The following is a 14,364-nucleotide window of genomic DNA, read 5'->3' on the forward strand; positions in this document are numbered from 1 at the left end:
GTAAGAGAGACCAGAATGAAGGGTGGAAGTCCCAAAGCTAGCTCAATCCAAACTGGTTCCATTTATCTCTAGGATTATCTGTCCTCTGGTTTAGTTTCTCAAGGAGAAGATTCCTTGATGTGCCCCAGAGAACTTCTGGGGTGCTCTGTGCCCTCAACACCTTCCTTCTCTCTTCTCTTCTCCTTTCTTCCCCTTTTTCTTCCCTCCTCCCTTCTTTCCTCTTTCCCTTCCTTCCTGCTCTCCTCGCCTCCCTTTCTCCCTCCCCCCACCCCTTTCAGCTCTAAATGCTGTAATACCATATGTAACACAGAGTGCTAGACCTGGGACATTAGAACAAAGGGTAACAAGAGTTTTAATAGGAACAGGTACTGGCCTGTGATTTCACTGGTACGGGGAACTGCTGGGTGAGAAGGGAAGGGAAGGTTGGCACATTCTCTTGAGATCTTCTCTACCAGGGCAGGTAGGCGTCATTTCTGCAACTTAATAGTCTTAGAGAGTTGACCAGGGCACTGAAAGGTTACATGACTTGCTCAGGGTCTCGTGGCCAGCATGAGTCACGTAGGACTTGAAACCAGGTCTCCCTGACTCAGTGGCAAGCTCTTATCTACTAGGCCACTCTCTCCCCAGCAATCACAATAGGATATTGGAGCTGGAGGAGACTGTACACTATGCGGAACCAGGGAAGGAATATGGAATGTAGAGAGTCGGAAGTTGGAACCGTAACTTCCTTTTTGGAAGAAGAGCCACCTCGGCCTGTACGACAAGAGCCCGAGAACCAACGAGCTCCAGGGTCTCCTAAGGCCCGCCCCTCCCCCCTTCTGGCGGCGCCAAGGCCGGCGCAGCGCCGGAAGTGCTGCGCCTGCTCCCAAGGTCCCGCCCTGGCCCCGGAAGTGCTCCCCAGGGAAAGATGGCGGCCGTCTCCGTATGCCAGGCTCCGGTCGGCGGTTTCTCTTTCGATAACTGCCGCAGGTGCGGAGTGGGATTGGGCCAGGGCTGCGGCTGGGGCCGGGAGGCGGAGCCGGCCGCAGCGCTGGTGGCCTGGGAACGAAGCTCGGGCTGGGTCGGGAGAGGGACGGAGGAGGGTTGGCGGGTGCGGCCCGCGAGCGCTCGTGACTCAGGGATTCGGGAGCCGGAGCGCGGGGCCCAGGGCCCGGGGCGGCTACGGGAGGCCCCTCGGCCCCTCTGCTCTGCTCTCCTCTGCTGTTAATTTCGGGGGAAGGGGTGGTCTTGTGTGTGAATGAGGTAACATTGACCGAGCGCCCGCTATTGCTGGGCTCCTGTGCGCTGGGAATACAAAGAAAGGCTCTGCCCTCAGGGAGCTCACCATCCTGTGGAAGAGACCCCACGCAAACAATTGTATACAAAAATGCTGCAGGATAAGTTGAAGACGATAGAAGGAAGGCGCTAAAACTAAAAGGTATCAGGAAAGGATTTTTATAGCAAGTCAGATTTTAGTGGAAACTTGAAGGAAGCAAGGGGATCTCGAAGGGAGAGATGAGGGAGAACATCCCAGGCATGGGGGAACAGCCCGAGAAAATTCCCCGGGTGGAAACATGTAGTGTCTTGTTTGACTGGAGAGGACGTGGGTGGTGTATGAAAACTGCAAAGCTATTATGAAGGGCTTTGAATTCCAGAGGATTTGATGTTTGAACCTGGAAGTGATAGGGAGCCATTGGAGTTTATTGAGTGGGGGGTGGGGGGGGGGTGACGTGGTCAAATTTGGTTTAGGAAGATCACTTTGGCAGCCGAATGGGGTTGTACAGACTGAGAGAGACTTATGTCAGGCTGACCCACCAGCAAGCTATTAAAATAGTCCAGGCCTGAATACATGAGGTCCAGCACCAGTTTGGTGGCAGTATCAGATGAGAGAAGGGGGAGGGGGCTGTATTCGAGAGATGTTAGATCGGCATTTGTTGGCAACAGATTAGATTTGGAGCAGGGAAGGTTAGTGAGAGTGGAGGATGATACCCAGATTTTCAGCTTTGGGTGTCTGGGAGAGAGGCAGTACCCTTGGCAATAATAGAGAAGTTAGAAAGAGGGGGAGAGTTTGGGGAGAAGGATAATGAGTTCACTTTTGGACGTCTAAGGGTTGGATATGTGTGTATAAGTAGAAGCTTGTCTCCTTTTTCTCCTCAAAGAATCATACACTCTAGAGCTAAAAGGAACTCCAGAGGCTTTCCAGTACAACTCCTTTTTATTTTATTTTTTATTTTTATTGATAAGGAAATTGAGGCCCATAGAATTGAAGTGACTTGCCTAAGGGTTCAAATATAGTAAGCATCAGAGGTAACACTTAAACCCAGGAGAAAGTATACTCTCCATTACTGTACTATTTTTCCTTGTTCTCTCTTCTGTCTTCCTTTTTTTTCTTCATATCTCCCCACTCTCCTCTTATCCCTTTCTCTCATCATTCCTTTCCCTCTTTCTTCCCTCTCCCCCTTCCTTCACTCCTCTGGTACCTTTCAGCGTTCTCTCATCTGCACTGAATTTTGCTCTTGTATTTTTTTGCCCTTTTTTTTTGTTTCATTGATTATTTTTGTTTTTTATGACATTAATTTCCAGGTATGTCCCTCCCCCTAACAGAAATTTAAAAAGAAAAAAATAGTTCGGCAAAAAACGATTTACCCACCAATTCTGATAACATATTTAACATTGTATACTAAGTGAACTCCATTTTCTCAACTCTTCTCAGTTCTAAGCTTGGTCATTATCATTACACAGCATTCAATTTCCTTTAAAAATGGGTTGTGGTTTTTTTTTCCTATTTATAGTGTAGTTATTGTATATATTGTTTTGCAAGTTCGACTTCATTCTGTATCATAAATCTTCTCATATGTCTGGTTTTTTTCATGTTTCTCATTTCTTATGATATATTAAAATTTCATTACATATTCAAATACTACCTTTCTAGGCTCCTTTAGGGCAAGGGCTGTTTCTTTGGGCTTTTTTTTTTTTAAAGTGAGGCAATTGGGGTTAAGTGACTTGCCCAGGGTCACACAGCTAGCAAGTGTTAAGTGTCTGAGGCTGGATTTGAACTCAGGTCCTCCTGAATCCAGGGCCCATGCTCTATCTACTTCGCCATCTAGCTGCCCCTTCTTTGGGCTTTAAGTCCCCACTGCAGAATATGTCTTTGATTAAATATTTGATTTTCATTCTATTTTTATTCCCCTCTTTTCTATTTTCTTCTTTCTTATGTGCTAGGGTCACTTTTCCAGAAGGTCTGCCTCCATTCTGTTCTGAAGCATAATGAATGTCACCAGCTAGCTCATTTCTCTTTACGCAGAATTAGAAGTCAATTTATCTAGTTCAACCCTATGCTGATATATGGGGAATTTACCTCTTGTCTTACCCTAGTGGGTTTTTAAGGCACAGCCCCCAGTAGTTCAGTTGTGAGAATCTGGAGAACTGGGCTGTATCAAAATATTTTATGTCATGGGCAAGATTTGAACACAATTTTACCTCTTAAAAGAACAAATAACTGTTACTCTGGTTCTGAACCCACTGATATAGTATTTTACATAAATCCACTTAGAGGAAGAAATTTTTCCTGACCACTTGTAAACCCTGGGGATTGTTCTGGCACTATGTCCATTTATAAGGAGTAGTTTTAAAAAGTGTTGAATATGGCATAGTAAATAAAGAGCTGGCCTTGGAACCAAGAAGACCTGTGTTCTGTATACTGACCACTTGACACACTTAACCTTTTGATGCTGGAGGTGACTCTTCAGTTGACCTATATTGGTTGAGAGAGTTTTCTCATCCAGGAGTTCCCTATATCAATGAAATCATAGGTCCATTCCCTGTAGTCTGAGATACACACACACACACACACACACACACACACACACACACACACACACACACACACACATCTATCTATCCATCTCTCTCTATATATGTATATACATTTAAAAAAAATGTCTAGCTGTATTTTATACCTTGCTTAGGTAAACTAGATCCTAGACCCTGGTCTGGGTGTCATGCAGGTCCTTACTGCTCTCCCCTCCATTTCCTCCCAGTTTGCTTTTGATAAAGTTACTATCTTAGAATTGGAAGGCACCTAAGAGATCATTAAGTACAATACCTTATTTTAGACTTGAGGAAATAGGTGAAGTGACTTGCCCAGGGTCACATAAGCTAGCAAATATCAAACCCAGAACTTGATCTTAGTTTTGTGCTTTGCAGAAAGAAAGCTTTCCGTTATACCACTCAGAATTCAAATCTCCTGATTTTTAATCCTGTACTCTTCCCACTCTAACATACTGATGCCTCCTTTTTCAAATTTTTCTCCTCTTTTGAGGCAATCCCACACAAAGAAGTAGGGTGCACTTTAACAAGATTTTTCCTCTCAATTTCAGAAATGCCATCATTGAAGCTGAGTTTGGCAAAAAGGGCTATAAGCTTCCAACAGCTCGGAAGACAGGCACAACCATTGCTGGAGTGGTATACAAGGTAGGAATCCTGAGAATAACAAACTTTTGTTGTTAGACTAGAATCTTAGAATTTATGTTTCAGAGACTGTGATTTTGGTGAATAAAGGGTGGTGTAGGGAGCTTAACTTTTAGCATCCTTTTTATTTCCCCAGTACATGTCACATTATTGTGTATGTGATGGGCATTCATTGAATACTTGTTGAATTGAAACATTGTAATTGGAAGCATTTTGGGAAGTCATTTGGCTCAACTGATGTTTGCATCCCTTTTATAATCATAGGATTTTTTTTTTTTTTTTTAGTGAGGCAATTGGGGTTAAGTGACTTGCCCAAGGTCACACAGCTAGTAAGTGTTAAGTGTCTGAGGCCGGATTTGAACTCAGGTACTCCTGACTCCAGGGCCGGTGCTCTATCCACTGCGCCACCTAGCTGCCCCATAATCATAGGATTTTAGAGTGGGAGCAGACTTGGTAAATTGTGAAATCCAATACTCTCATTTTTATAGAAGAGGAAACTAAACTCCAGAGAGATAGGTACCATGTCCAAGTCACGAAGGTGACAGAACTGGGATTTGAATCCAGGTTCTCTGATTCTCATTCTTTTACTATTTCTACTGCAAGCCCTTGACATGAGTCCATTAAGAGTATAGCCTAGTAGAATATTGTGTTGTTTTTTAAGCATTTCACTGGGAAAGAATGCTAATTGCCAGTGATTTTTGTGTCTTTGATCCATGATTATTCTTTTAAGCATTTTTTTTTTTGTGAGGCAGTTGGGGTTAAGTGACTTGCCCAGGGTCACACAGCTAGTAAGAATCAAGTATCTGAGGCCAGATTTGAACTCAGGTCCTTCTGAATCCAGGGCTGGTGCTCTATCCACTGCGCCACCTAGCTGCCCCCTAAGCATTCTTTTAATGTGCACAGTGTGTGTGTCCAATATGAATTTAAAATGTTTCCGTTTCCAGCTCTTGATAGATTTATTATCCTTTTATAGATGAATAAGTTGAAGTATATAGAGCTAAAGTGACTTGCACTTGGTCACATAGCTAGTAATTGTCAGACTTGTGATTCATATACATGTTTTCTGACTCTCAAATCCAGGATAGTTTCCACTATGCCACACTGACTTAAGATTGGTACTTTCTTTTTTTATAGGATGGCATAGTTCTTGGGGCAGATACAAGAGCAACAGAAGGAATGGTTGTTGCTGACAAGAACTGTTCAAAAATACATTTCATATCTCCTAATATCTAGTAAGTATTAAGTGTTCACATTTACGATTCTTAATGCTCTGGTGTTTGGTTTTAGTAATTTAAACTCCGTGACTATGAAGATATTTTTGGAATATAAGATTTGGAACCAGAATAGATGTAAGAGTCATCGAGTTCCATTCTCCTCATTTTATAGATGAGGAAGTTAAGGTCTTTTTTGGTTAAGTGGCCAAAGTAATATAAGTAGTATTAAACTCAATTTTTTTCTTTAAGTCCACTGCTGTTTCCACGGTGTATAAAATCTTTCAAATATAATACTTTTCTAAAGTTCCCTCCAGCTTTCAATCGATGATCCATGATCCCACGAATTAGAATGTATCAGAAGATTTTTTGTTTTAAAGATCTCATGTCTTTAAGAACATTAGTACTCAAAGGAATCTTGAAACATAGAATGTCAGAATAGTACTTCCTAGTCTGTGTGCCACTGAGTTACTGCAAGGAATCTTGGAATCCTAATATGGAACCTAGATCTAAGATTTCCTTCCACCAGACTTTTAGTCTCTGAAAACTGTGAAATGACACTTCATATAGCCTAAGTATAATAAATAAAGAAATAGATTTTCTTTGGACTGGGTAATTAATATGTTTCAAACATATGTATCCTTTTTTGCAAAAGGGTAAATTTTGTGGTTAATAAAAACATGTTCACTTAAGTATTACTGAGTTCATAATAGCTTTTTGTTGTATATTTTCCTCAACAGATACTAGAAGGACAGCTACTGCTATCCTGTGGAGTCACTGAAATATTTTGACGTTTAGGAAGGTTCTTCATATTTGAAGAAATTGGGAACTGTGTTAGAACATAGAATATTAGAATTAGAAGGAAGCTTTGAAATAGGATGTTAGAAGAGAGAATGTAAAATGATGGAGCTGGACCTTTGAGTAGAATACAGAATGTTAGAATATGGAATGTTAATGCTGACAGGGATCTTGGAACATAGAATATTTGAACTGAGATGATAATGTCTTCTGGAAGGGACAATAAAAATCATCCAGAGATGTCCAAGTTTTTCAATAATGAGCCACATGTTCAGACTGCATGAATTTATTGTATTTATTTTCAGTGACAGTAATAATCGATCCAAACCTGCTAATGTGGAGGCATTTAGTCAAATAGAGGAACAGTGAACAAATGGTTAGGCCCTACTTTCTCATCTACCTAGCTAAGGGCACACTGCACTCCAGTGTCAGATAAGCTATATTTGGATTGCAGACTGCATTTTGGATTCTTGAGATCTAGTCAGTTCTCACTTTTTCTTTTGAAAAAGCAGATGCTTATATAGGTGCGGTGACTTGTCCAAAGGCCACATGAAAAGTTAATGGTGGAGCCAAAATGGACAACCTCCTTGTCTCATTCCCAGGGTAGTGCTTTTCTCATTATACAGAGAGAATTTTAGTATTTTATCTGTTGCCTTTAACAGTCTGGATTTTAAATCTGAGCAAAGGATAGATTAGATGAATTAGACTTGATGGTCTTAATATAGTAGTCCCACTTTTCTTCTTCTCTTTTTACAAAAGTTACCTGAGAAGTTATCTATCTGACTGAATGTCTGGGTAATTGAATCTTGAAATTTCTAAATTGATTTTACATATTTTCCAGTTGCTGTGGTGCTGGGACTGCAGCAGACACTGACATGACAACTCAGCTGATCTCTTCCAACTTGGAGCTTCATTCCCTTTCTACGGGACGTCTACCCAGAGTTGTTACAGCTAATCGGATGCTTAAACAGATGCTTTTTAGGTAACTTAATAATTTACTTATTTTCATTGTAGTATTGCACTACTTGCTAGGGTTTTAAAATAACTTATACAGGGTGGGCCAAAAGTCACAAAGGAGTTTCAGTATTTAATAATTCCTTTGTTATTTGTTTTTAATTTGCAATTCCATAGCATCACATACAGTATATATGGGAAATAAAAAAGTGTGTATGTAGATATAGAGATATATAGGTGTATATATAAATATGTATAGATGTATAATATATATAAATGTTCCTATATATGTGTATATATACGTGTGTGTATATATACACACACATATATATGAAATAAAGAAAACTAGTTTCAAAAAGTTATTAAAACATCAGACCCTTCATGACTTTTTGCTTAAATAATGCACCTTGTGTTTAGGAGGATTTAGAGTTGGAAGGAACATTTGAAATCATTTGGTCCAAACCCAACATTTTGCAGATGAGGCTAATTGAAGTGTGAGAGGTGGTGACTTGCCCAAGGTAACATAGGTAATAGGTAGTAGAGGTAGAATTCCAGCCTAGTCTTTTAACTCCAAATCCAGCACTCTTTCCACTACATCACATTGCCTCATAAAATGATAGATTTAGAGTTAGAAGGGACATTAGCAGTAGTCTAGTCCAAACCTCACATTTTACAGATGATGAAACTGAGACCAAGAGAGGCTATTATGTTCCCAAAGTCTCATAGCCTGTAAGTTTCTAAAGTCATCTTTCATAAAATCCATTTAATAAATGCAGGGCATGACTTGTCCAAAAATTTGCCTAAGGCGACAGAACTAATTAATAGAGCCAGCATTAGAACCTAGATTCTTTGGTGACCAGACCAATGCTTTTGTTGTCTTATCTGTCATTTATTGGGTTGGAGTAGTATAACTTTAGAAACAAAAAGTATACAGTTGACTGTTTTGGTAATATATTTGATTTTGTGAGTTTTTTTGTTTATTCACTTCCACTAACATTAGTACCGATTATGTATAAAGCACTAGGCACTTAGGGAAATACAGTTTAGTTAAGACATGGTCCCTGCCCTCCTGAAGCTTACAATTTGATACATTGATAATTATAATACCAAATAATACATTATAAGTATATTAGAATATATAATAATACATTATAAGTTTAAAATGCTATGTGAGGTTGGAGGCTGGGGAAGCAAAGCTTTGAGCACCTACTTTGTATAAAGTCCAGTGGGAGACACTTGGGGAAAATTCAAATAATATAGTTCTTGCCTAAGAGAAACTTAGTCTACTCTGTAAGCTTAGTTTCACATTGTGAACTAGAAAATCAAACAATATGATGACTGAGTTGGCTCAAAAAGGTTTTTGTGTGTGTGTCTTTCTTCATTCTGTTGAAATCTGTGTTACCTGCAATCTATTTGATTTATAACCACTTTGTTTTCTTAAGGGGGTTGTTAAACTTCAAAAAGGTAGTTTGCTACTTGAATGCAATTATGGAATTAAAGAGCTGGCACATACTTTAGAATGTAGAATTTTAGGGCTGGAAGGAATCTCAAAATATAGAATGCTATTAAAACTGCAAAATGCCCTAGAGATCATTTAGTCTAGGGGTTCTTAACTGTTTTGATAGTCTGATAGAGCCTGTGAACCCCTTTTCAGATTAATGTTTTTAAATGCATAAAATATACATTATAAAAGAAGCTAATTTTATTAAAATAGTCATCAAAATATATAAAAAAACCCCACCATCCCAAAACCAAGTTCATACATACTCAGTTTTGAATCTAATCAAATGCCTTGATTTTATATGTGAGGAATCTGAATCCTTTCAACTCACCCAAGGTCTCATAGCAAGTTAAAAAGGTCTTCTGTTTTCCAGTCCCTCTGCTTTTTTGCTATAATACATTGTCAATTCATGGATATAGAATATATAGAGTTTGTAAACAGAAATACATAGCTTATTGTTGTACCTTGGAAAAGCATTGTGGGAAGACTGCTGGACTTCAAGTTAAGAAGTCTTATATGTTTGAATCTTGCTTGCATTACCTAGTAACGTGAGAGCATGGGCAAATAACTTAACCTCTTTGAGCCTCAGCTTCCTTATTTGTGAAGTAGGGATTATACTACTTGTAGTACCTGTCTCACAGGATGGTTGTAAGGCTCAAAAGAGATAATGTACATAAAGTGTTTCATAAACCTTAAAGTCTAATGTAACTGTCACTTAGGAATATGATAGTTATTACCTAGCTATACCTAGCTGTCTGATTCTTCCTTCACTTAGTATCTTTTATCTAGGTTCTGTTTAAGTTCCAACCTCTCCATGAAGTTTCCCCTCATTCACCCAGTTGGTATTGTTCTTTATCCCTTTAAATTGATTTGTATTTACTTATCTGTGTGTGTATTCTACCACCAGTAGAATAAAAGCTCTTTGAGGGCAGGCATTCTCACTTTTGCCTTCATGTCCATCATTAGTACCTAACATAACACCTTCCTCAAAGTAAATGCTTAACAAAAGTTTTTTTAATTGAATGGAATCGAACTCCCTGGGCATAACCAATGAATTAGTAAGCATTTATTAAGTGCCTACTATATGCCCGGTGATGTGCTTTCTGTATATATAAAGATAAAACTACTAATGTCCTCAAGGAACTTTTGTTCTACTGTGGGTGATACAACATGTTCACAGATAGACATAGCACTTGAGCTGAACTTTTAAGGCAGTGGTTCTAAAAGAGGGATTTGAAAAGGGCAAGAATTTCTGGAATGGAGATCACCAATGGGGGAGGTGGTATATGGAATGTTACATCTGGGGAATTGTAATGACCATAGAGTATAGAAGGGAGAATAATGTATCATGATAGCCTGAAGCCATATTATGAAGGACTTTTTAAGAGCCAGAGGAATATATATTTTATCCTAGAGGTACTGGGAAGCCACTAAACAAGTTTTAGGAAGAATTCTAGCAAATTAGAAACTCATCTAGAGAAGGATGACCAGCAAGATATCATCGTACCGGAAGACACTTTGGTGATGGGTTGAAGGAGTTGAGGATAATTAGCTTAGGGAAAAGAAGACTGGGGAACCTGATAATTCTTTTTATTTGGAAAATAGACTTATTTTGCTCCTTCAGAGGGCAGAACAGGAATAGCGAATAGAATTTTTGAGAGGCAGATTTTGATTTGGTGCAAGGAAAGTCTTCCCAACCATTAGCGCTATCCCAAATTGGGATGGATTAGCTCAGAAGTTGACATTTTTTTCAGCTATGGATTGACCTTTGAGGTCTTTTCAAGCTCAAAAATTTGAGCTTGAATTTTGTTTGTTTTGTTTTTGTTCTTGTTTTTTGCAGGGCAGTGAGGGTTAAGTGACTTGCCCAGGGTCACACAGCTAGTAAGTGTCAAGTGTCTGAGGCTGGACCTGAAATCAGGTCCTCCTGAATCCAGGGCCGGTGCTTTATCCACTGCACCATCTAGCTAACCCCCTTGAGCTTGAATTTTGAAAAAACGTTGGTTCTCTGAATGAATGAAAGAATATGTCTGGTTAAGTTTAATTAAAAATGTCACAAAATTTGGAAAGCAAGGTGATGGAAATTAATGAAAAAAAATGACCAATTTTAATTTTAAAATCACAGAGTTGTATGAGCTCCCTCTGCTGGCAAATTATATACATCACAAACTTTAAAATTGAATTCTTTTTAAGTAGGGGATAATCAAAAGTATTTAGAGCTGGAAAGAATCTTAAATTCATCTAGTACAATCCCTTTTCAAGAGAAGGGAAATGACTTGCCTAAATCCCTAACAGATAATTTTCCAAGTGGGGATTTAAATCCAAAAACCCTATCTCAAAATCAAGTGCTCTTTCCATGGTACTAGACCATTAGATTTGGAAGGGGACCATAGAGAGGCTATTCAGTCCAGTTTCCTTTTTTAGTTAAGGAAGTTTAGGCTCTAAAAGGTGAAGTGATTTGCCCAAATTCACAAAGCGAGTATTGTAAGAACCAGATCTAAAATACTCATTTCTAGTCTTTTAATTCAATGTTCTGTGTACTCTAAGATAATTAGAGTATTATCAGATGAGTTATTTTATGTAAAGAGCTTTGTAAACCTTGAAGCAGTATATAAAACAATTAAAATGCTAGGTAGTATTTAGAACTATTAAGTCAAAAAAAGTACAATGACTTTTCCTAATGTTCTCTTTATATCATTTGAAAGAACAATCATATCACCTTATATTTGTATACTGTGTTGCAATTTAAAAAGGCTTGTGAAGGCAAAAGTGGCCCTAGGTTCTTTTTTTTTTTTTTTTTTTTTAGTGAGGCAGTTGGGGTTAAGCGACTTGCCCAGGGTCACACAGCTAGTATTAAGTGTCTGAGGCCGGATTTGAACTCAGGTACTCCTGAATCCAGGGCAGGTGCTCTATCCACTGTGCCATCTAGCTGCCCCGGCCCTAGGTTCTTAAAGGTTAAACCAGTGGAATATAAACTTACTATATTGTAAAGGCTTCAAGTATTGTTCCAGTAACAGCTTAGCTAAGAAGACAGACTTGTCTGAAGTAGTTTCTTTGCTTGCTGATGAGTTATATAGCCATGACAACCGTTGAAACAATGCAAAAAAGAAAATGGCCTTTAGTCTTAACTGTATTCACCATTTCAGTTTCAACCTTTCACCCATTCTGTTTTCATTGACTATAGTATAGTGGTAGAAAAAAGTCTAGAGGATGCTGAATCAGAGTTTGTAGACTGTTTATAAGCATTAATTTAATCTTAGGTACTCTAAATATGAGCTTTTTGTCTAGTTGATACTATTGGAAGAACTTAACCATATCAATATTGGTAACTTTCACAATAAACAAGAGAAGACAGGAGGAAGTTGCAGTTAAAATGAAAGAGTAGGGGAAGGTAGGGGGTGCAGTGGATAGAGCACTGGCCCTAGATTCAGGAGGACCTGAGTTGCCATAGGGAGGCAAAGAAATTGGTGTCATTGTGTCCCTAAAGGCAACAAGAAAAATTTATTTTTATTTTTTTTGTGTGTGTGTGTATATCTATATATACATATATAGATATACATTCTTGTGAACTAAAACATGGAAAACAAAAAATGAAAACTTTTGTGAAACCCTTACAATGTAAATAAAGTAGAAAAAAATGAATTAAGAAACAACAAAAATACTTTTGTTCTCTGTCTCCTTCTAGATATGACTAAAGTTCTACTACTTCTGGCCTTTTTCCTTCTTCCTCTCTCTCCCAGCATAATTGTAGTCAACATTTATGCAGTTCTGGTTTGGCTGATTGTACATTTATCCTCATGTATATAGGTCTTTCCACATTTCCTTGTATGAGTCATTTTTTTATATCACAATATTGTATTACATTATCATACAGCAGTTTATTCAGCAATTCTCAAGGGTTTTTTTACGTATGGGTTTATCCATTTTCTGCTATTACAAATAGAGTAGCTATGAATATTTTCGTGCACATTGGTCTTTTTTCTCTTCTTTTTTGTGTTTTTGAGATAAAGTACTAGTAATAAAATTAGAGGGTTGAAAGATGTTTTGTTACTTTTATTACATATTGCTGTATTGCTCTCCAAAATGTTTTTCACTAGTCTGCATGCAGTGCCACCAACAAAATATTAGAGTTCCGTTTTTTTCTACAGCTCTATGAATTTTGGTTTTATATACATATATGTACATATATATATATTTCTATTTTTATCATTCCAGTGGGAATTAGTGTTTTAAGATTGTCTTGATTTGCATTTCTGTGATAATTAGGGAATTTGAACAGAAACATAGTTTTTTGGGTCAGTTGGTCATTTTACTAGACAGTTCTCATTATGAGCATAAGCAGAAAGACTGCAATAAAGATATTTGCAATTTATGCAATTATTTAACATTTTTTAAAGTAATTTAAAATTTTTTTGTAATTCTGAACTTGACAAAAAACAAATATGAACATTTTTATGTATAAAGAACAGAAAAGGGCATATATGTGAAACTGGGACTATTGTATGTATATGTATATATATTTTTTTTGCTTTTGACAGACTTTATTTGGTTCTTATACTTTCTTTTTTTTTTTATGTATGAGGTATTTTATTTTTTCCATTACATGTAAAGATAGTTCTCAACTTTTGTTTATACATGCTTTACAATTTCAGATTTTTCTCCCTCCCACCCCTCCCTCCCCCCTCCCCTAGACAGGAGGTAATCTGATATAGGTTATATCTATATATCTCTATACATATACATATACATATATATGTATATATATATATATATACACACACACACACACACATATATATACACATAATAACATTAATCCTATTTCTGCATTAATCCTGTTACAAGAGAAAGAATCAGAGCAGTGATGCAAAACCTCAAAATAGAAAGAGAAAAAAAAAAACCAACAGCACCCAAAACAAAAGAAATAATATGGTTCAATCAGCATCTATACTCCACAGTTCTTTCTTTTTTTTTCTTGGATTTGGAGATCCTCTTCTATCATGAGTTCCCTGGAACTCTTCTGTACCATTGCATTGGTGAGAAGAATATAGTCCATCACAGTAGGTCAACACTCAATGTTGATGATACTGTGTACAATGTTCTTCTGGTTCTGCTCATCTCACTCATCATCAGCTCACGTAAGACCCTCCAGGTTTCTCTGAACTCTTCCTGCTCATCATTTCTTACAGCACAATAGTATTCCATTGTATTCATATACCACAACTTGTCCAGCCATTCCCCAATTGATGGGCACCCCCTCAACTTCCAATTCCTTGCTACCACGTAAAGGGCAGCTATAAATATTGTATATTTTAAAAAATGTAATATATTCAGCATATTAGTTTTAAAGCTATATGTGTCTTACTGAAAATCATGTTTTGCGCAATTTTAAAAGGACTTCACTGATTTTCTTATTTTTTCTGCCTCATCCTAATTCTCCTCTTCTCTTCACCA

General features: G+C 37.9%; 1 protein-coding gene across 1 annotated transcript in view; it reads left to right on the top strand.

Moving 5' to 3' along the window:
• Positions 1–813: 813 nt before the first annotated feature.
• Positions 814–14,364, top strand: part of PSMB7 (proteasome 20S subunit beta 7) — an 87,447-nt gene continuing 73,896 nt past the window's right edge. Inside the window, exons 1-4 of the mRNA XM_043983843.1 lie at positions 814–969; positions 4,359–4,452; positions 5,584–5,681; positions 7,300–7,440. Of these exons, the coding sequence (XP_043839778.1) occupies positions 908–969; positions 4,359–4,452; positions 5,584–5,681; positions 7,300–7,440 (395 nt within the window). The 5' untranslated portion in view covers positions 814–907. The remainder of the gene's footprint in view (positions 970–4,358; positions 4,453–5,583; positions 5,682–7,299; positions 7,441–14,364) is intronic.

This window comes from Dromiciops gliroides, chromosome 2 (assembly GCF_019393635.1).
Source record: "Dromiciops gliroides isolate mDroGli1 chromosome 2, mDroGli1.pri, whole genome shotgun sequence".
Classification (NCBI taxonomy): domain Eukaryota; kingdom Metazoa; phylum Chordata; class Mammalia; order Microbiotheria; family Microbiotheriidae; genus Dromiciops; species Dromiciops gliroides.